This window comes from Vicia villosa, unplaced genomic scaffold, assembly GCF_029867415.1.
Source record: "Vicia villosa cultivar HV-30 ecotype Madison, WI unplaced genomic scaffold, Vvil1.0 ctg.000114F_1_1, whole genome shotgun sequence".
Lineage (NCBI taxonomy): Eukaryota > Viridiplantae > Streptophyta > Magnoliopsida > Fabales > Fabaceae > Vicia > Vicia villosa.
In genome coordinates this window covers 204989-228293 of record NW_026705022.1, presented here as the reverse complement: position 1 = coordinate 228293, position 23305 = coordinate 204989, and the positions used below count along the sequence as shown (strand labels likewise).

Here is a 23305-nt window from a genome sequence, read left to right as displayed (position 1 = left end):
TTGAGAACTCCAAGAGACGCCGTCTACTTTCATCCCTAGAAACGGCGCAGTAATGATTACAGCCTGTACAGCTGACACCTGTCAATCACGCTGACGAGTGACAACCAATAAGGTTAAAAACCGAGGACAACGACCGACAAAGCCTTCGAGGAACCCAGGACTTGGAATCGTTGCCCGTGCTCGGCTAAACCTCCTCGTTAAAGTCATCACCCTTATAAGGCTAATGACTTGGGGGGCTCCTGTTCTGGTCTGGGCCGAGCAGGCCCAACCCTTGTTACCAGCCGAGCAGGCCCAATTCCCTTGGGCCCAATTACTGGACAACAGATAAGGGCTGCCCTTCGCGAAGACTCTGGCCGAGCAGGCCCAAACCTTTAGGTCCACTTATTGGATAACCGTCAAGGAGTTATCCACGCACGAAGACCACGCGTCACGCAGCGAGGGATTCGGTCAACCACCTCCGAACCCTACGCTATGATCATCCGGAACGTGAGTCTCCTGCTGACTCAGCCCTAGCATGGGACGTTCTGGCAGTTCCCTAGCACGTGGGCCTCCAGTTGGATTTGGCCCAATTAGGGAACCTTGGCCCAGCGCTGGGGGCTATAAATACCCTCTTTCACTAGAGGGTCAGGTATTCTATTCTTAACTCTAAACCTCATTCTCTGATAGCTACTGACTTAAGCATCGGAGGACCTTGCAGGTACCCCCCCCATCTTGCTCTTCAAGCCAGATATTGCGCCTTGACGATTCTCCTGATCAGGTACGATCAATAATAATTTAAAAATATGATTCTTACCATCATTGTCCTTTTGAAGTTACATGTTAATCAACTAAGTGTATCTATATTCATTAAGTGTCATTTTCGTTGAGTGTCAGACGACAATACCTAACCCTTATTCATTAAGTGTCATATTCGTCGAGTATTAGACGACAATACCCAACACTAACCACTCATCTTGTATCTCATGTTGTATTGTGGTGGTTGAGTCGCTGATTCATTTACTTCAGTTGATTATTTGGATAACTCAGTTGACATTTACATCAATTTTAAATAAATGGGAAAGAGTCTATTTTTAGTAAATTACAAGTTTTATGTTGTGAAGTGCAAATGAATCAAACACCTTTATTTATACAAGTTCTATGGATTATGATGCACATAATTATGTTTCACTTATATTTGATAATTTATTTTTCGCATAATTAACAACCCAAAAAAATGTCTTTGATGCCCTTGCAAAGAATAGCCGCATAAAATATAATTCGAGAAATACCATAATCATTATGAAGCACCGACACCTCTGAAATCAGACATGTCGGTGTGCGTGTCGATGACAGACACCTGCACGGACACTTACAATTACATTTAATTTATTCATTTTTCAAATTACTAACGGTGTCGCCGTGTCAGTGTCGGAGTCGTTTTAGGGGTGTTCGTGCTTCATTATTCATTCCACTTTATTAGAACCACAATTGTGGCAAAAAGTGTTTCTTAAGGATGTGTTATAGGAGCAAGAAGTTTTAGAGGTAGCAGCATATCACAATTGTAAAGATAGACAATTAATTCTTTTAATTTATAAATTAAAGATTTAGTCAGTTAAACTACTAACACCATTCACCCTTCATAAAAAAAATTGTACGAGAAAGCACACTAGTTTAAGATCAGGTAACAATCATCATACAAATTATTTTTCTTTCTCAAACATCTAAATTTCAATGCCAGGTGCATCAATGTATAACCATTTCTGTTTCTGGCATACATCGTGTCGCTGAAATCGAATAGTCTAGATTCTAACGGCGTCTGCTCCACTTTCTTTTAGATTGTATTCTTTCTTCATTTCCTCCAAGACTGAATCATTGGTGCTGTAAATAAAAGAATAAAAACAAAAATAAAGATATTGATTCCACAATCATAGCCGCCATGCAAGTACAAAGACTAGAAGATGAATCATGTTTTTGTTAAAAACTAGTTAATCCTAACAAGCCTGTTATTTGTCAACTTTTTTTGTTTCCATGATTTCAAAGTTACTAAAGATGAAACAGAGAGAAAGAAAAATACAGTAAGTTTGCACAAATGAAATAATGTCAACCAAATCAGAAAGCTAATACTTTCATTATTTCATAGTTTTGTGAAATTTGGCAACACAACTGTCAAAGAGTAGCAACCATCAGGTGGAATCGGCTACATGGATAAAATAATGTCATCATGCTTTATCATACACCACATATCTATTCAAACAATTTATCTCAGTCGTTATTTATAATTTCTCATATAGCTTTTATTGGCCATCCTCTGCATCTAGCGAATCTACTCTTCATTTGATTTACTCTCCTTACTATATATTCTACAAGTCTTCTTCCCCACATGCTCAAACCATAATTTCTACAATAGGTGCGACCACAACGCTCCTTCTTAATGTTATTATGCCTAATCCTATCTTATCAAGTATTTCCAAACACCCACTACAACATTCTCAGTGTGGTAAGCTTGAAAATAAGGATAACTCATAATTATTAATATCATTACTTTGAGATTTATGTATACCACTGAAATGGTCCAAAATGCAGTATTACCGTTTTCTTTTCAAATAACTAATTGACAGAAAGACTTAACATGTAGATATCACATGATGATGCATCCATGCAGAAACATCAATTTCCATGAACATAATCTAATAGGGAAAAGGAAGCTTTTCAGCATAAATGTAAGTATCATTGAAGTTGATAAGAAAGCATATCAATACAGACAGTAACACGTGTCACTGAGCATAAACCAATACTAATAACCAACCCTGCTAAAATGTTATTCGAATTCAAATGTTCAACTGTTATATTAGAATTTCATAGAAACACCAAGAGATGCACATTGACATGCATAAAGGGATGATCATATCCATACAACACACTGACAGAAAATTATTACATTCATTAGGATCAACAGATGCTTTTGACAACAACAACAGTAATAGAAGCCTTATTCTCATTACACAAAATCGCCTATTACAGTGATCAAACAATGTTATACTATCCTATCGTAAATCAAATACTATGATAGACCATTTTAATCTACATATCTCGTAATAGTTTGAGCAATAATCTTCCTTGATCATCTTCTACTTCTAGCAATTTGCCTACAATCTCATGACCGGTCAAGGGTAAGGCCAGTGAAGCCTTTGCTTTAGGACCCAAACCTAACCCACTCAACCCCCTACACAACCTACTAATTTCATGATTGCACCTCTGTGTTGATACCTATGCACGAGATCTTAAGTAGGATTGGTTGGCTTGTAAGAGATCGTAAAATTCAGATCCTTAGTACAACACGTAAGATCCTACTGAAAGGGAAAATAGTAATTTCATATATATATTTATACACACACATACACAAAAACAAATTATAATTCAGGCCCAAACAAAAGGTCCAACATGTTTTTTTACAATCATTCTTCAAGAAAGCTCGATCTTGACCATATCGGCGATAAAAACATTTTTTCTCTGACCGTAGCATTCTCAGACATCCTTGGCACATAAGATCTTACCATTTAGCACTCGATCTTGACTACACTCTACCTAACAAAAGTTATGTATACAACACCCCTTTCATCAATTGTATATTCTAAAGCCTCACCTAACTTTTGGTATGAACATAATGCGTGTCGGCCCGGTATAACCAAAAGAGATGCATTTGACTTAAGGGACTACTTATGACTCAACAATTCTAAAACAAACATCTTTTCAGAAGTGTACCTCTGAACAACACAAAAGTTGTGTTTTTTTCTATTGAGCACATCTGAAGTCATGGCGAGAGTAAAGAAAGTTTCTCCATTTAACTTGTCTAGGGACCAAACCCCAATTAATTACATATAATGAGTAAGCACATATTTTGGTCCGTAAACATGTGAGGCGTGTCACTGTCCAGGTTGTCAAAATCACGATCTAGATCTTAAAATCTTACAATTTTGCAATCCCATTCACCTCCAACGATTCCGATCTTTAAATGGAATCGTGTGTTGTAATCAAATTGTAACCATTGATTATGTGCGATCTTGGCCAGTTCCGGCCACGATGGACCGTTTTCCGATTACTACCATTACAAGCAAGGAAGGGTGACAAGATGTCGAGGCGCAACAATTACAATTCGGCGGAGGGCATTTTCCCATGAATACTACCAAAATATCACGTAAACAAACCTCAAATATATAGTATCTTTTTTTGTATTAGTAATATCTTGCGATTTTTGTTACCATCCTATGTTTGATGATCTTTTGCTACCCCTCCCGATCTTACAAAAATAATTGGGTAGATTCTTCCGATCTTAGTCACGATCTTATGTTTTATGATCTTACTATCCCCTCCCGAACAAGACAACCTTGGTCACTATAGTCCCTAAATGTATCAAAATTACACAAACAGCCCCAAGTGTGTCTTTTGTTAAATTGACTAATAGAAGACACGCTTGAGGACCTCAAAACCTAACATAAGACATATTTGATGACCAAACTATTGAACAATGAAAGATGCATTTAGGTTTTTTTTCTTTCAATTATACATCTAGACATCACCATAGAGACTAAATTAATTGTTTACTCAAAACAAAATGAAGGAATCAATGAAAAAATCAATTTCATAAGAAATCTTACAATTGATGAAGACAAGTGTTCAACTCTTTAGCTTGTTGACGACATTGCCAAACAACTGAAAGCGTTCTCCCCAAAGCACATTCAGCATATTTCTTTGTATACTCATCACACTCCTTAAGTGCCTTACTCTTCATTTTGCTGCGTAAAGCTACAAAATTTACGATAACCCACCAAATCAATTTCACTATAAAATCATCCAATCATAAAATTGAAAAGCATTTGAATTAAACCCAATTCTTAATCCAACAAAAAAAATGAAAACTTTTGAATGAAGAAAACGAGGGTTTAGGTTAGGGTTTAGTATGGTACCTTCTTCAACTTTCTTCTTGACGTGATTCTCGCGTGCCTCTTGAACGTAACCCATTGTTCAGATTTTTCAGATTGAAGGAACAAAAACAACTCGGTCGCAGTAGCTGCAAGAGGTAGATGTGTTCAACTGAAAAAAAAAAAAATGAAAAATAGATTAATTTCATATATTTCTACAATTTCATGTATCAATTTTTTTTTTTTTTTGCAAAATCTATTTTTTTTATCCTTTAACTTTACCTCTTAATTATTGTGAAAAACTCTTGATCTATCTCTTGGGTCTTTTAGGCATCATGCACGTTGTCAAAAATGCTCTCTGTTTTTATAGATGTACCTTCAAAAACATTTTTTTTATTTCAAAGTTCATTTGTTCAGAAGGTGCATCTACGAAATACTTTCAGCTATGCATATACGAAACAATTTGATGTTAAACTCGCGTCAGACTCTCTTTTCCCTCATTTTTCACTTTTCATCTCAACCACACTTTCAATCTCTCTCAACCTCAAAAATCAAAATCCACCAAAATTGTTTTTTTCTCTCTCGAGTTCAGCGGTAAACGTTAACATCAACGATCAACACATACCAACAACTTCAAAACTCAATTTAATCAGTAGGTTCTTTCGAGTTCGACTGTTCCAGCAGATGCACCTGATACCTTTGCTCCAACAGAGGTACCTGATACCTCCGTTCCAACAAAGGGGCCTTCAACACCTACTTCTTCATCCCAGAGGCGTCAGGATGATGGTGAGATTTCCTCATAGACGCCCTTCACCCGCAGACGTCGCTGTGATATTTCTTCTACTCCTGTACCACCTCTGGCCGATGTTGGATCTTTCGTGCCACCTCTTGATGATGTTAACCCGTTGCACGAGAAGACTGGTGCGCCTGAGGCGGCGCCATTGGGCTATCCCAAGAAAAAAAATTCTTAGATTTATTACTTTTTTGTCCTTAGTGAAAATTTATTATTTCTATCGTTGCTTGTTATTAACAGTGTTTTCTTTAGAAATTTTCTAGAGAGCGATTCCCAGAAGTTCTACAACCACTGGCGGAAGATTGCCGCTCTGTAGCAGCCTACAAAGTCGTGGTTCCTGAAGTTCTATAACCACGGCTCCTCAGACTGTTGCATAGCGGTAACCTTCCGATCGTGGTTGCAGAACTTCTGGGAATCCCTATCCTAAAATTTTCCAAAGAAAACATTGTTAATAATTAGAAAAGTTAGAAATAATAAATTTTCACTAAGGAAAAAAAGTAATAAGTAATAGGTGTAAGAAGTTTTACCTCCCAATCTCAGACATGTCTAGGTGTATGATATGCATACCCTATAAACAAGGATAAATCTGAAGGATCCCCTGGGTAGCCCAGAGGCGCCTAATGCGCACCAGCCTCATTGTACAACATATCAATACCATCAAGAGGCAGAGGAGTATAAGAAATGTCCCGACGACGTCTGCAGGCGAATAACGTCTGTGAGGAACCCTGACCATCATCTTGAGGCCTCTGGGATGAAGTAGTAGATGTGGAAGGCCCCTCTATTGGAACAAATGTAAAAGGTACCTCTATTGGAACGGATGTATCAGGTACATCTGTTGGAACAACGGATCCATCTGTCACCTGTGACACTACCTGCATCTGTGCACGTCGCACGGAGGGATGTTGTGCAACCCTCCCACGTAAAAGTCGGCTATAATGTCTGTATTGTATTACAAATAAAATTGACTTAGATACAATTTAGTTATAAAAAGAAAAGAAAAGAAAAACAAATTTACCTCCGTAGGTGCAAATACATAAATCTTCCGTAGATGTAGCTACGGAAGTACCCAACATTTCCAAAAATTGGGATTGCTCCGTAGCAGCATCTACGGAACAACCTAACGTTTAATTTGTTCTTTAAATGCACCTACGGAAGGTTCTGAAACTTCAAGGACGCAACAATGACGTCTGTCATTATTCCAGCCACTATAAAACCCCATTTTGGTGGCTTGATCGTTCGTTTTACACATAAAAAATACCTACATTATTTCTAAACTATGTTTCTAAAACTAACTAACGATTTCTACACCTAAAAGTGTATTCAAACTCTATTACGGGAAATACTCTAAAATACTCGAAATCTCGAAAACTTACTCATTAAATTGGGTTTTAAAGTTGTTGGAATGTTTTGATCGTTGATGTACACATTTACCACCGAACTCGAGGGAAAAAATAACTTGGATGAATTTTGATTTTCGGAGTTGAGAGAGTTTGAGAGTGTGAAGAAGAAAAATGAAGAATGAGATAGAAAAAGAGTCTGACGCGAATATAAGATCAAATGCTTCTATAAATGCATCTACGAAACCAATGAAATTTGAAATAAAAACGTTAATAATAAAAACATCTCCGAATACAGATGATATTTTTGACAACAGGCATGATGCATAAAAGACCCCATGGATAGGATTAGAGTTTGTCTATGTTAATACAGTAATAAAAAGTTGAAATAAAAATTCATGTCAAAATTAGCAATCACGTTTAAAAGTTAAAACTCCATTCCAAATTCCAATAATGATGGTATTTTTATTATTATTTTATAAAAGGAAGATAGATATTGTAGGTTTTGGTGTATCTTGTTGTTTTCAAACATTCTCCACTCACAACTCAACCTCACTTCAAATTAACCTTTTGTTACTCTCTCTATCTTTCTCATTCATGGATTCCAATTCCCACATCATTGCCTGGTAACACTCTCTTTCTTTTTCTCTCTCTTCTTCATCTTCTTCTTGTTCTCTCTCTCTCACACTTCAAAATCCCTTTTTTTGCAGGGGCTCAGGTGAAGATGGCCAATTAGGTATCGGCACCAACGAAGATAAGGAATGGGTTTGTGCCGTCAAAGCTCTCCCTTCTCAACGTCTTCGCTCTGTTGTCGCTGGTAGCAGAAACTCACTCGCCATTTGTGATGACGGCAAGGTACACACACCTTTTCACTTTTCCTTTTCCATTTTTTATTTTATTTTAACTATTATGAAAACAAATTATGAAATTTCCATTACCTAATTACCTGTTTTCAGCTTTTGCATGGTAGCTTATGATATGATATGATATAACATATATAAAGCCTGGTTTGAGTAAACAACTTAATTAAAAAAGATTCATAGCTTAATCGCTTATCATATAAGTACTTAAGTACTTATGTCTAAGCTATTTCTGTAACGAAAGATAAAATACAGTCCAACTATTTTCGAATGAGGTATAAGTGGTTTTCATAAGCTTTCTTTTAGAGCTTATAATATAAGTTGAAAACAACATATAGACATGTCATAAGAGCTGTTTCTATAAGCTCTTCCACTCAGGTGGTTATGGCAGTAAATAAGCTCAAATAACACATGTGGTTATTTATGACAGTAGATAAACTCAAATAAACTAATCCAAACAGACTCAAAAACTATTTGATTTTATTTATCTTTTACTATAAAAATAGCTAATACTTAAGCACTTCTATAACAAACACTTAGCATGTGTTTGCTTTAGCTTTTGAAACCCAAAAAAATGCACGTCTGGATTGAAGTTGCAATTGCCTTCGTCTGGATTTTCACGTTAAAACTGCATTGAGATGCGACTTTGTGGCTGTAAACGCCATTCCAAACATACACTGATTCTATAAGCGCTTATAACCTCTTAAATAAGTTGTTTTTCGTAACAAAATGTTAGTCCTATACCAGATGCTTTTAGTCTTACATACTGTTTTGTTTTTGATACAAGGTGAAGACTAAAAATGTAAAATTTTTGTAGGATTAAAGTTGAAAGGATCTGAAATTTTGTAGAGACTATGTTCATATTTAATTTAACCCTTTATTTTGTTTTTCTTTTAATTCTCTCTTCTTGTCATTGCTTGGTGTAGTTGTTTACATGGGGTTGGAATCAAAGAGGGACGCTTGGACACCCGGCGGAGACCAAAACTGAAAACATTCCCAGCCAGGTCAAAGCACTCTCACATGTTCATATTGTTCAGGTACTCTTATATTTACTATCTTCGTTATGTTTTGTTTAATGAGTAAATCATCATTTTAAGGACCGGTCAATTTATTTCCTTAAACCATCAAAATATAAATTTAGTTCCTTAAGTTGAGCGCCGATTAGTTTAGTCTTTTTTGCAAATTTAATGGTTAGTCTTTTTTGCAAATTTAATGGTACAATTTTGAAGGATCTTTGCTTGTATTGATGCTAGAAGACACTATTTAAGTTAATATGTAAGTCTTTCATTGCTTTTGATAAATGATTTGCTCAAGATATTTTGACCATGGGACTAAGCTGATCGATATTCTTTAATTTAAGGGACTAATTTGTTTTTTGGTAAATTTGAGGGACTGAATTGCTCAAGCTTTACAATTTCAAAGATCAAAATGTTGACTTACTCGCTGCGGCGGTACCATTGGTTTCAATTGCCAAGTTTTTATGGTGGAACTTGGGCCATGTGCCTTAAACTGAATTGTTCACTTTAGAGGCGTCAAATCTGTTACGTTAATTGATTATTGACTGGTGGTAATGGTTGCGTTTTTGAAATGATGTTAGGCGGCTATTGGTGGGTGGCACTGTTTGGCTGTTGATGATCACGGAAGAGCTTATGCTTGGGGTATTCATTTCACTCAACACCATCATCTTTTTGTTTGTTTATATATTTTGCTTCTTTCATTTTCCGTGTCAATACAGAGGGATGTGTTTTTCAATTTATTCTTAGAAGTGACATGATCCTCCAAAGGGGCAGTGCGATTAAACAAAGCATGGAGTATCTTCTCATTTTCTGCTTCAAATATATGGCATGCATTCTTCTAATGGTTTTATCTTCTCATCATTAGGATGGCCTTTTAGACAAGGGCATTATTTGGATAAACAACTTAATTTAGTGCTTATCATATAAGTCGTTATATATAAGCTATTTCTATAACAAAAGATAAAATAAAGTCAAACAACTTTTTTACGATCTTTCTTCAGAAAGCTCGATCTTGACCACTCCGGCGATGAAAGCAATCTTTCTCTGGTCATAGCACTCTCAAACATTCTTAGCACGTAAGATCTTACAATCTTATGATCCAACATTTAATCTTGACTACACCACCTTAGTCTCAAGCCAACACAGTGGATGCAAAACCCCGGTTTCCGAAAGACAAAAAGTGAGGGAAAAATAAGCCAATAACCAATAAAATCTGAGCAAAAACTTGCTGCAAGAAGGAATCAAAAGCCAGCAACCTACATAAATGCAATTCATGTTCCAGCACCAAGAACCTGCCACTAGATAAACACACTAGGAGAAAGGCAAAGACCATTCGAGACAAAAACCAGGAAGAACCAATAACAAACTGACTGAAACAAGGGCTGAAAAGAGGCAGAAAGAAAGCAACCCAAAAAAGAAAAACCAAAAGATCTGACAAAAAATCGATTCAAATAGTTTGACAAGTGCTTATGTCCGTAGATCGGCCCAAATAAATCAATTCAAATAGGACCAAAATCGACTGCATTACAGATTTTGAAGAACGATATAAGTGTCATATATACATATGTCATAAGTAAATAGGACCAAAATCGACTGCATTACAGATTTTATTAGAGTGTTAGCTTTAGCTTAGAGCCAGTCAGTATGTTACTGACACCTGGCAGTTTGTTTTCAGTAGTTACAGGCTACTACAGGTCACAACTTGTAGTATATAAACAAGTTGTGATACCTGATGTAACTAACTTTTCACAATTGAAATTCAGTTACAACTGAAATGAAAGTTCAATCATTTTCTCTTTCTATTATGGTATCAGTTTAGCTTCTCCGATCCATGGACTCACAGCCAGGATCTCCCTCTTCCGCTCACGTTTCGTCTCCGGCGGCGCCGTCTGCGGCGGTGATGGACGAATCACGTCGTCTTCAGTTTGCGCTGAAGATCGCATACAAACTCGACGACAAAAACTTCCATCTATGGCGTCAGCAAGTGGAGCCTTACATCAACGCACACAATCTCACAGATCTGGTGGTTTGTGCGCGTGTTCCTCCCAAATTTCTCTCCGATGACGATCGTCTTCAAGGTATCGTCAATCCTCTCTATTCTTCGTGGCTTCAAAAAGATCAGCTACTCTTGTCGTGGTTGCAATCGACGCTCTCCAGCGAAATCATGTCTCGCGTCATTGGATGCGTTCACTCTCATCAACTTTGGGATCGGTTGTTCAACTACTTCCAAAAGCAAACTCGTGCACGAGCAAGACAACTTCGCGTTGAACTTCGCTCTGCTTCTCTGGATTCGCAATCAATTTCTGATTATCTGCTTCAGATTCGTCAAACTGTTGATGCTTTAGCCTCGATTGGTGATCCGGTTCCGTCCACGCATCACATTGATGTTATCCTTGAAGGATTACCGAGTGAGTATGCTTCGGTTGTGTCGGTTGTAGAGAGTAAGTTTGGAGATATGGATCTAGATGAAGTGGAGATTCTCCTTATTGCTCATGAACTCAGGTTGAATAAATTCAAGAAAACCTCTGTTCCAGATCTGGCTTCGTTGAATCTCACTCAAGCTTCATCCCAACCTCCAGCTTCTGAAACTCCTCCGGTTAGTGCTGTTGAATCTACTCCCTCTGTTCCTGCTTCTCCTTCTCCTGAGCCTGAATATGCTTCCTTCAGAGGTGGAAGGTCCTATAGAGGTGGCAGAGGTGGTAGAGGTAGAGGAGGCAGAAACTCTGGTGTCCAGTGTCAAGTCTGTTCCAAACCTGGTCACACAGCCTTGAACTGTTGGCATAGATATAATCAACAGTTTCAACCTCAAGTTGCCTATGCTAGCACTCCTTTTGCCCCTGTGCAGTGGACTCCTCCTCAAGTTGCTTATGCTCAAATTCCTGCAAATGTTTGGACTAGACCTACTGCCAGTGCTACACCACAAGCTAGACCTGCTATTACATTGACTCCTAGTGCTTTCATTGCTAATGCTGCCCAACCTCAGGCTGCTGCCACTTGGTACCCTGACTCAGGTGCCTCTTTTCATGTCACTAATGATGCCAACAATCTCCAACAGCACACTCCTTTTGAAGGCCATGACCAAATCTTTATAGGAAATGGTCAAGGTCTGCATATCAATTCAGCTGGCTCTAGTCAGTTTTTCTCTACTTGCCAATCTCACACACCTCTCACACTTAAAAATCTTCTTCATGTTCCTTCAATTACCAAAAATCTCATCAGTGTTAGTCAATTTTGTAGGGATAATCAAGTCTATTTTCTGTTCACTTCTGACACATGTCTTGTTAAATCACAGGTGTCTAATGCTGTTCTTCTGGTTGGTAGAGTTGGTCCTGATGGCCTCTATCAGTTTCCTCCTTTTGCTGTCTCAAAGCCTACTCAGTCTCCTGTCAGTTCCAAGCCTACCTCTTCCTTAGTTAGTACTAATAAAATAGTGCCTAGTGTGCAGGCTACTACTATTTCCCCTTCCCTATCCAATGTATGGCATCTTAGGCTAGGCCACCCTAATGCTCATGTGCTGAAACTTGTATTACAAAGTTGTAATTTGTCTCATTCTAATAAAAATCTTGATACCTTTTGTGCTGCCTGCTGTGTTGGTAAAGCTCATAGATTACACTCTCCCTTGTCTCAAACTACATATCATTTTCCTCTTGAACTTGTGTACTGTGATCTTTGGGGTCCCTCCCCTCAATCCTCTACTCAAGGTTTTCATTATTATATCTCCTTTGTTGATGCTTTTTCCAAATTCACTTGGCTGTATTTACTGAAATCTAAGGCTGATGCTCTTCATGTGTTCAAACAGTTTAAAGCCCTAGTTGAGTTACAACTTGGATATCCTATTAAGGCTATTCAATCTGATTGGGGTGGAGAATTTAGGCCCTTTTCCAAATTTCTGGCAGATCTGGGCATTCAGCATAGGGTTATTTGTCCTCACACACATCACCAAAATGGTGTGGTAGAAAGAAAGCATAGACACATAGTTGACCTAGGTCTTACCTTGTTGAGTCATGCTGCTCTACCTTTGACCTACTGGGACTTTGCCTTTACCACAGCTGTCTACCTCATTAACAGACTTCCCTCATCTTCAGTGCAGTTTCAAATACCCTATACTCTTCTGTTCAAAACTGCTCCTGACTACAAGTTTTTAAAGGCTTTTGGTTGTGCTTGCTTCCCTCTATTAAGACCTTACAATGCCCACAAACTTGAGTTTAGATCTCATGAGTGTTTGTTCTTGGGTTATTCCACTTCCCACAAGGGTTACAAGTGTCTATCTCCCTCTGGAAGAATGTACATATCCAAGGATGTCCTCTTCAATGAGTCTAGATTTCCCTTTCTAGAGCTGTTTTCAAAATCAGCTACTTCTCATTCCTCCTCTTCTCTAAAAGCCTCTAGTATCTCTTCTCTACACTCCCTTTTACCTACTTCAACTTCTTCTCAATCTACTCCTCTACCTATGCCTACTCCTCTTACAGCTGTCCCTGTCTCAAGTCCTGTGTCAGCTTCTTCACCTGCTCCTGTCAGTTCTGACCCTACCTTGTCTCCTACTGTTTCTTCTTCCCCAAACCTCTCTACTTCTCCTAGCTCTACTTCTGCTTCTTCTCCTAGCTCTACTTCTGCTTCTCCCAGTATACCTCTCAATGCCATCCCTGTTGCTCACATTCCTATCAACAATCATTCTATGACTACTAGAGCCAAAGCTGGCTTCACTCAGCCTAGACTACAACCCTCTTTGCTGCTAGTTAACTCTGAGCCCAAGTCTGTTAAGCAGGCTCTTACAGATGTCAAGTGGAAAGCTGCTATGCAAGCTGAGTTTGATGCCTTATGCAAGAATCAAACCTGGTCCCTTGTTCCTCTCCCTCCTAACAGACAATCTATTGGCTGCAAATGGGTTTTCCGTGTTAAGGAAAATCCTGATGGCTCTGTTAATAGGTACAAGGCCAGGCTTGTTGCCAAGGGCTTCCACCAACAGCAGGGGTTTGATTACAATGAGACTTTTTCCCCTGTGGTTAAGCCTATTACCATCAGAATTATTCTTACTATAGCTCTCTCCAGACATTGGTCCATCCAACAGTTGGATGTCAACAATGCTTTCCTTAATGGATTGCTCACTGAGGAAGTTTACATGGAACAGCCCCCTGGTTTTGTTTCTTCTGATCCCTCACTGGTTTGCAAACTTCAAAAGGCCCTCTATGGTCTGAAGCAAGCTCCTAGGCAATGGTTTGAGAGGTTACAACAGGCTCTTGTGCTTCTTCATTTCACTCCTAGCAAATGTGATCCCTCACTTTTTATATACTCTTCCAATGGCCATGTGGTTTATCTCCTAGTGTATGTTGATGATATAATCATCACTGGAAGTGACTCAAAGCTGCTGCAACAGATTATCTCCAAGCTCAACACTGCCTTCTCTCTCAAGCATCTTGGTGACCTTGATTATTTCTTGGGCATAGAAGTTAAGGCTACCTCTCATGGCTCCATGCTGCTCACACAGTCCAAGTACATTAGGGATCTTTTGCACAGGACCAAAATGTCTGACTGCAGTCCTGTCAGCTCCCCCATGCAATCCTCTTGCAAACTCACCAAGACTGGCTCTCCTGCCCTCTCTGACCCTTTCATGTACAGGTCAGTAGTTGGGGCTTTGCAATATGCCACAATTACTAGACCAGACATTGCTTTCTCTGTGAACAAAGTCTGCCAGTTTATGTCTCATCCTCTAGAGACCCATTGGGTTGCAGTCAAACGCATTCTTCGTTATCTCAAGGGTACTCAGTCTCATGGCCTGCATCTGTCTCCTCTGACCTCCAGCCAACCACCTCCTGTAAAGGTGTTTTGTGATGCTGACTGGGCATCTGATCCAGATGATAGGAGGAGCACCTCTGGTGCTGCTATCTACTTTGGTCCCAACCTAATATCTTGGTGGTCCAAGAAGCAGCCTGTAGTGGCAAGATCCAGCACAGAAGCAGAGTATAGGAGTTTGGCTCAAGCCCCTGCAGACCTGCTCTGGCTTCAAACATTGTTCACTGAGCTTGGCATTGCTATTCAACAGCCTCTTGTTCTTTGTGACAATCAATCAGCTGTTCTGCTTGCTCATAACCCTATTTTACATTCTCGTACCAAGCATATGGAGATTGACCTCTTCTTTGTCAGAGAGAAGGTCATAGCCAAAACCATTGCTGTTGCTCACATTCCTGGTGTTGATCAAGTGGCTGATACTCTCACTAAACCTCTTCCTTCAACAAGGTTCCTGGAATTCAGACACAAACTCAGGGTTGCGAGCTCCCCATGAGTTTGTGGGGGGGGTATTAGAGTGTTAGCTTTAGCTTAGAGCCAGTCAGTATGTTACTGACACCTGGCAGTTTGTTTTCAGTAGTTACAGGCTACTACAGGTCACAACTTGTAGTATATAAACAAGTTGTGATACCTGATGTAACTAACTTTTCACAATTGAAATTCAGTTACAACTGAAATGAAAGTTCAATCATTTTCTCTTTCTATTAGTCATATATACATATGTCATAAGTAAATTATAGATGTTTTACTTTTGAAAATTTGGAATGAGTATCAGAGAACTTCTAATGATTTATATTGAAAAAAATATTTGAAGAATATGTGTGTGAATGCTCTTCAAAATTCAGAAAGCGCGTTAATTTATTTTATTTATGTGTACATTATCAGAATGCTAAATGAAAATATAATTGATGCCAGGTGGAAATGAATATGGGCAATGTGGTGAAGAACCCGAACGCAAGGATGACAATGGTAGACCTTTGAGGAGAGATATAGTGATCCCTCAGCCTTGTGCTCCCAAGCTTGTTGTTCGACAGGTAACTCGTGTACTCCTGTGCCATGCAATGATGGAAGTGGAACCAAATATGATTTACCTTTGTTTTGTTTCTAAGAATTTTTTTAGGTCTGTACATTTCATAATTTCATCATTCTCTTCATCTATCTTTAATGTTTGAGATATTCTCGTTTTGTAGAGAGTGAAACATTAGTCTAGAAATTGAACTTTTGTCATTTGATTCATGACTTAAATCTTGGATTACTTAGAAGTTCATATGTGATATATCAACTTCTAGTTTTTCCGTTTCACATGTATATTTACTTAAAGATGTCATATTTTTATTGGTAATGCATCTTACCATTCATAAAAAGATTCGATTTACAAATCAGAAAATCGTTATTCCAATATACCATTTGTGTCTCGATTTGGTAAGTTGATAACTATGCATTGAAGTACATTATCATGTGTTTTTCAGTCAATAAAAACTATGTGTAGTTTTTTCGATTCCTGCAATATCTCTCCATTGGTCTTCATAACAATAATAATATTTCCACGAGCTATGTCCCTGTCATAAAGTCAAATAGATTTTCTGTGATATCGAGTCTTTTATCTTAATCTTTACTTAACTATTCTCTCAAAGCTTCACAGTATGCACATACGTTTAATCTCTCTATAATTTGTGCAGTTTTGTTTTGTATGCCACATTTGTTCTTATAGATAATATTACTTCTCCATCCATTCAACATGTTTTAAACCTCATAATCTCGTTTAACAACTTTATGAGCTATCTTATGCATTTCTATTCTAACCCCTTCTGAAACACAATTGGTATATTATTGAGTTCAACTGCCTTACCATTAGCCATTCTCTTCAACCCTTCTTGAATTATTCAGTAATAGGATTAACTTTAATTCTCCTTTCTGGTTTCAAGTACATTAGAGTTCAAAGAATTAGTTTTATGGCTCATGGAAGTTTTACTTGTTCATACCAGTTTATTCTTTAGCTGTTGCATCTGTATGACATGATCATAGGTTCATAGTTGGTGCTGCTACCACCCTAACCTGTATAAACTGGCTCAATAAATTGAATTTGTTTTTTATTTTGTTTAGCTATTATGCAACAAATTATATCTATTTTCAGTATCATGAATGACTTTTCTAGATCGCTGTTTGATATTTTCCTAATTGCTTGTGGTGCAGGTTGCTGCTGGAGGAACTCATTCAGTGGTACTTACACGTGAAGGGCATGTTTGGACATGGGGTCAGCCGTGGCCTCCCGGTGATATGTAAGTTTTTCTTTTCAGATAAAAGAATTAACTTATTGAGATGGAGAGAATGACTTATACAAGGAGAAACTAGGATATGAAATCCTTCTAAACGAAAGAACAAATCAGAAAGCGAGCAAGGGAAAAAACAAAATAAAAATATTTTTTCTTTAAAAACAAACAAATGAATCCTATATTTTTAAAGAAAATAAATATTTTTTTGTGTGAATAAACATGGTTAATAAATTCTGATGACCAGATATGTTCTTTAAAAAAGGCAAACTTAAACGCTGTTTTAGAGTAGATTTAGTTGAAAATATGGAAAGAATCAATCTGAATTACTTGTAAGGTTAACCCCTCAGCTTTATGTATTTATAATGAAAAGATTACAATCAAAGTCCCTTAATTATAAAGATAAGCACGAGAGCATATATCTATCGAGTTAGTTGAAATATATATATATATATATATATATATATATATATATATATATATATATATATATATATATATAAGATATTCCTCAATCTGTTGGATATATCATATGCATCAAGTTTGATACATATAAGATATTCGCGGGCTTCTAAAAGGATTGGTAAGATATTCATTAATGAAATCCTGTCGAAATGGTCATGTGCTTAAGCCAGAAAGATGCCAAACAGCCAATCTTACCACAAGCCAAATTACTTGCGAAATAAGTCTTCTAAAAAATACTGAGAGTTTTTTGCAAACTAAATGCACCAAATTGCAGTATAGATTGCCCATTCCCACCCAATATTGTTTCTTCACTTTTACCAAAAACTAGTTTCCCCAATCTGAGTATTTTTTTTTATAAATTTTCTTCATCTTTACATAACAATATCACAATTATATAAGCATGGATTTATTTTACATATTAGGATGCTTATCTGCTCTTTAGCTGACAAAACAGCTTCTGCTTTATGTTAATTCTAATATTTTTGCTTCATGTTACAGCAAACAGATTTCAGTCCCGGTTCGGGTGCAAGGTCTTGAAAATATAAGGCTTATAGCAGTAGGCGCATTTCATAATTTGGCTCTCCAAGAGGATGGAACTTTGTGGGCATGGGGTAATAATGAATATGGACAACTTGGGACGGGAGATACACAACCAAGATCACAACCTATTCCCGTGCAAGGCCTTGCTGGACTTACTGTGGTTTGTATCTCATTTTCCAAACTCACACCGTTGATTTCCAGTTCATTTTGTGAATATGCATAACAAAATGGATTAAATTCATATACACTTTTAGTGCAAAATTTTGTTACAATGTCAATCAAGTATAACCATATTATTAAAAATGTTTGACTTTAATTATAACTACTTCTAAAGTCACATGGTTACTGTGATTTATTGACACGGTAAAACATGTTACTCTATTAGTGTATCAAAATTAAACTTTAATACATATTTTGTTGTGTACAACAACCACCAATGCTTTTTCCTACTAGGTAGAGTTAACTACATTTCATGGATCACGCAATGAACCAATGTTTTGTCATGAATACTGTCTAAAGGCATTACATTTAAATTCAATCCTTTGTATTTGTCTGCTGTGTGTAAACTGTTTCTTTTTCAGCTTGAACCAATAATGTGCTCTTTGTGTGCTGAGTTGTGAACTTATCTTGTAATTTTATGTGTAAATTCAATCAAAGTTTGAACTGTGACGTTATAGTTGTGTACTAAGGGATTTTATGGTCGGGTCTTGGGTTAAAATGCTGAAAACTACCACATAGTGCCAAATTGTGTTTAAATGCTATAGAAGATGTTTTAAACATTATTATATATTCAGTAACTATTACTACTTTATGAGGTAAGTCTATGAAAATGTCACGAGTTTGCATAGACTCTTAAGTTTGATTATTGTTAAGGATCTTGAAATCACACTAGTTCAATGTAATGAGTAATGACATCGGTGAGACAGGTAATGCCACAGTTTGATAATATTTCATCCTCAGTGATAAACTTAAGTGTACTAGTAGGTCATACAAAGCAAGCACAGACTATAAACAACTCGGTGTTAAAGCTTTAATTCTGCTATGATCCACTGCCACAATAGCCGCTATTTGACAACACTGAATTGCATGGATGCTGCTTGTATAGTGTGTTGAAACTATACGGATTTTAGAGAGGGAAGTAGGAACGAAAAGATACTTAGAATAAAGAAATTTTATTAGTATTGGCATGAATTGCATGTTACAGAAGATAAACTAGATGTATGTTTTTTGTTGTTCATTTTCATATATTAAATAAGTTGTCTCATTTATTTTCTTAATCTGTTTGAAACTATAGGTAGATATTGCAGCTGGTGGATGGCACTCGACTGCATTGACAGATGAAGGAGAGGTGCTCTTTCTGTTTTTCTGGCTTCTATTATGTTTAAGTTTTACTTTCAAGAAATCTATGTCAAATATTTGAAGGGCGTGTTTGACAATTTTTTATGATCCGTTCGTAGTTTTGCATTTTTATCAATGAGAATAAACTATAATGGTATCTCTGCTCTTGTTTTTGTTTCAGGTATATGGCTGGGGAAGGGGAGAGCATGGCAGACTTGGATTTGGTGATAGTGATAAGAGCAGTAAAATGTTACCTCAGAGGGTTCAACTTTTAGCCGGCCAAGATATTGTTCAGGTACTATCTCTGTAACTATTCACACATGATCAGTTTTAATCAAACATGTGAATTTAGATTTAATGCAGTAAAGTAACTACGTCACATAGTTTTTGATTTCAACTGTCTAATCTTAAATTAAAGATCAAAATCATTTCAAATGTGGTGTTGGTGCGTAATCTAAACCATTCAAGCTGAGATTGAAAAATGCATGTAAATGCGTGCTTTTTCCGTTGTAGTGAATCCGAATCAAAGTATATAGCATAGATATCATGGTTAGGAAACATTAGTCACTTTTTCAGAGTGGAAATGTTTTCGCCTTCACGAATAGCGCTTTTGCCTTCACAAATAGCTTCCATTGAGTTACATATTTATGACTAGTTTATAGTTCTGAAATATCTGTTTATTGGTTTGTGGTCAGGTGTCTTGTGGAGGTACTCATTCAGTTGCATTATCCCGAGATGGGCGCATATTTTCTGTATGTAGTTTTCTCACCATCTCAATTTTCTTTGCTTATATTCAGTTGCAACTTCGTTATATCGGTTAGCATGCAAACCAACATTGACGTATTCATTTGTAGGGGTGATCAAAACCAAACCAACCCAATAGAAAACCGCAAACCAAACCAAACCAAACCGAAACCGCAAAAAACCGCATTTGGTTCGGATTAGTTTGGGTCATCTTTTAACAAAACCGCACGGTTCGGTTCGGTTTGCGGTTTGTATTTTGTAAACCGAACCAAACCGAATCAAACCGCATTATGTTACAACCTAACTTTTACTTAACTCACATCCTACCCAAACTTAAATCTATTACACCTTAGCCTTATGATTACGAACAAATTGTTCTCATCCTTACTCATATGATTTTAGTCCCGATCTTCACAAATCTCTAATAGCATTATTGCGCCTTCTTTGCCACATACTTCTTCCCTATTTTTCTATAATCTCTACTCTCTTATATTCTTTCTTTTTCACCTTCTCATTTTTATGCAAATGTTCCTTATTTCATTTTCGTTTTTATCGCACATATTCTTCTTTAATCTCTCAACTATTTTGTTTTTTCTTTTTCACCTTCACTAATCTCTCGTCTCTTCAATTTTTTTTGTTTCATTCTAAAAATTTTTATATTGTTTTATACTATTATTTTATGTTTATTATTCCACTTTTGTCTAATTTAATTTTTTACATATTAAATATTAAATAGAAAGTTGTTGTCAAAATATGAGGATTTTGTTGTTATTTGATAGTGTATGAATGTATAAATACAAAGTTATGTTGTCATTTATATGTATATGTATGGCTCAATAAAATATTTGTAAAAAACCGAACCAACCGAACCGAACCAAACCGCATTAGTTTGGTTTGGTTTGGTTCGGATTTTTTTTAAAAGTCAACCGAACCAAACCAAACCGCACGATTTTTTTCCTTGCGGTTCGGATGATTTTTTTCGTCAAAACCGCCCAAACCGCACCGCGAGCACCCCTATTCATTTGTCCATTTTTCTAACTAATTTTAATGGAATTAATGGCAGTTTGGTAGAGGTGATCATGGACGTCTTGGATATGGGAGGAAAGTCACTACGGGTCAACCAGTGGAGGTCCCTATAGACATCCCTCCTCCACAGAATCTTAGTGACGGTGAAGCCGAAGCCGAGGGAACTTGGATAGCCAAAATCGTTGCGTGTGGCGGTCGCCATACTTTGGCAATAGTAGAATGGAAAGAAGATGAATCTAAAGATTGAATCTAATTATAAAATTAAATGGAAATTAGTAAGTAGATTAGGCTAATGACTGATTTTTAATTCAGTCCACGAGATAGAGTTCTTGTGTTGATGTAGGGTGTGTTTGGATAAATAATTTAAATAAATGCTTATTGAATAAGCGTTTATCTCATAAGTGTTCATGTAGAAGTTAAGTTGGTTTGATGAGACTTTTGAAGCTAAATTTCACACCAGCTTTGAATTCTGAAAAGCTATCAAATAGAGTTTATGAAAATAAATTGAAAATAACTTGAGGTTTCATAAGTTATTTTAGTGTTGAATGTTTTCATTTCTCAATACATTTTGTGTGAGTTTTGCCGCAATTGGATAAAATTATCGAACGGACGAACAAATGACTCGAGCTTTCCGATTAATTAGAGCACAAACTTTGAAAAAATGTGTGAGCTTATGGAATTTCTCTAGATCTTCCATGCATGATTACAATACGAAGATTGAATCATTTTACATGAATTTTGTGTGTTCTATATTTTGCAAGGAGTTCAAAAATAGGTTCATCTTCATCAGGTAAATCAAAAGCTTATTATTTTACAAATGACTCAACTTCTAAGAGAATGAACAATAACTTAAACTGGATGTCACATGTGTTTCACACTGTTGTGCATTAGAATAGGTCTTCGGTGGTCACTATGCTTAGACCATAATGTTAGAAAGGAAGAAGGTTATGGCAGGATCCTTGTTGAAGTAAGTCTTAATAGTGAATCTACGTTGATTGGATATACTTTGATGATAAACTTTTTTGAAGGGGCAAAACAGATAAATAAATTTTATATGGTATAGGACGAATTCATACTTTTTTTTTTTACGATTTTTTAAAACTCGTTTAAAACTTTAAATAGCAGAGGTCAAAATATCTATTAATTCCTAATTTATCTATATTTATTCCTATAAAAATATATAAGATATTGTGTTTATTATGTTATTTATGTTATAAAATAAAGGGAGAGAAGATAAAAGAGAAAAAAGAAAGATGAGAACAATTTTGTATTATTTTATTGGTGTATTTTTACAAAGAGATTAGTCCTATTTATAAATATCCGCACAATGTAATAAATACAAACCTTTACTAGAAAAATCCAGTGGAAAAAAAAATCTAGTAAAAGAAAAAGAGTACAGTATAAAAAAATTTATTTCTCCCCTTCACGTTCATTTTTTCAACGATGAGGACCAAACTTTTATACTAGTTGATTAAAAGTTCTACTTGAGAGTGACTTTGTGAAAAGACCAGCAAGATTATCACATGAATGAATTTGTTGGATGTTTATACCATTATTCTTCTGAAGATCGTGAGTGAAAAAGATTTTTGGAGAGATGTGTTTTGTTCGGTCTCCTTTAATGTAACAATAGTGATGCATGCAGTGTTATCTTCATATATGATTGTTGTATTTGTTTTTTTTCAGAAGACAAATCACAAGTATTTTGTATGTGTTGGATTAAGAATCTCAACCAAACACATTATTGACTTGCCTTATGTAGTGCTAAAAGTTCTGCATGATTAGATGAAGTTGCTGCTATTGTTTGTTTCACTGATCTCCATGAAATAGTTGTACCACCACGCGTAAACAAATAACCTGTTTTTGATTTATCATTACGAGGATCTGACAAGTAACCTGCATCTACATAACCTGTTAATTCGAATCTGGATACTTTGCTATAAAACAAACTCATGTCTATTGTACCTCTATGGTAACAAAGTATATGTTTAACTCTAGTATATGTTTTACTTTGTTCTAATTTCTTTGTGTAGGTAAAGAACTTTATCTTGCCAACAGATTTACAGCTAATAATATTTTGCAACTTTGCAAAAGTTTTCATGCAGAAAAATTCTCAAACATCCCAAACCAAAAATCATATAAGAATGGAAAATATTTTTAGTTTAGTGGAAAGCATATTTCTTTAATTTCAGCTATTGATGGGAACAAATAGCACAAATTGTATACCAATATATCAT

General features: G+C 36.5%; 2 protein-coding genes across 2 annotated transcripts; one reads left to right on the top strand and one right to left on the bottom strand.

Moving 5' to 3' along the window:
* Positions 1-1591: 1591 nt before the first annotated feature.
* Positions 1592-5103, bottom strand: LOC131624297 (uncharacterized). The gene is made up of 3 exons (XM_058895241.1): positions 4944-5103; positions 4635-4782; positions 1592-1857 (listed from the first exon to the last, which is right to left on the bottom strand). Exons 1-3 carry the CDS (start codon positions 4996-4998, stop codon positions 1779-1781), a joined length of 282 nt encoding a protein of 93 aa, XP_058751224.1. The 5' UTR covers positions 4999-5103; the 3' UTR covers positions 1592-1778.
* A 2393-nt stretch (positions 5104-7496) lies between these two features.
* Positions 7497-21585, top strand: LOC131624335 (ultraviolet-B receptor UVR8-like). Its single transcript, XM_058895284.1, has 11 exons — positions 7497-7654; positions 7739-7883; positions 8815-8925; positions 9486-9546; positions 15604-15722; positions 16882-16967; positions 17922-18123; positions 19258-19311; positions 19483-19596; positions 19997-20053; positions 21109-21585. The coding sequence occupies exons 1-11, from the start codon at positions 7626-7628 to the stop codon at positions 21316-21318; spliced, it is 1188 nt and encodes a 395-aa protein (XP_058751267.1). The 5' UTR covers positions 7497-7625; the 3' UTR covers positions 21319-21585.
* Positions 21586-23305: the final 1720 nt, after the last annotated feature.

Bases quoted from the DNA above. Each gene is read 5' to 3' on its own strand.
- LOC131624297 (XM_058895241.1), bottom strand. From the start codon at position 4,998: ATGGGTTACGTTCAAGAGGCACGCGAGAATCACGTCAAGAAGAAAGTT. The intron at 4,783-4,943 runs GTACCATACTAA...TAAATTTTGTAG, and splicing joins CAAGAAGAAAGTTGAAGAAG to CTTTACGCAGCAAAATGAAG. The intron at 1,858-4,634 runs GTAAGATTTCTT...TTTTATTTACAG, and splicing joins AACACTTGTCTTCATCAATT to CACCAATGATTCAGTCTTGG.
- LOC131624335 (XM_058895284.1), top strand. From the start codon at position 7,626: ATGGATTCCAATTCCCACATCATTGCCTG. The intron at 18,124-19,257 runs GTTTGTATCTCA...TTGAAACTATAG, and splicing joins GCCTTGCTGGACTTACTGTG to GTAGATATTGCAGCTGGTGG. The intron at 19,597-19,996 runs GTACTATCTCTG...GTTTGTGGTCAG, and splicing joins CCGGCCAAGATATTGTTCAG to GTGTCTTGTGGAGGTACTCA.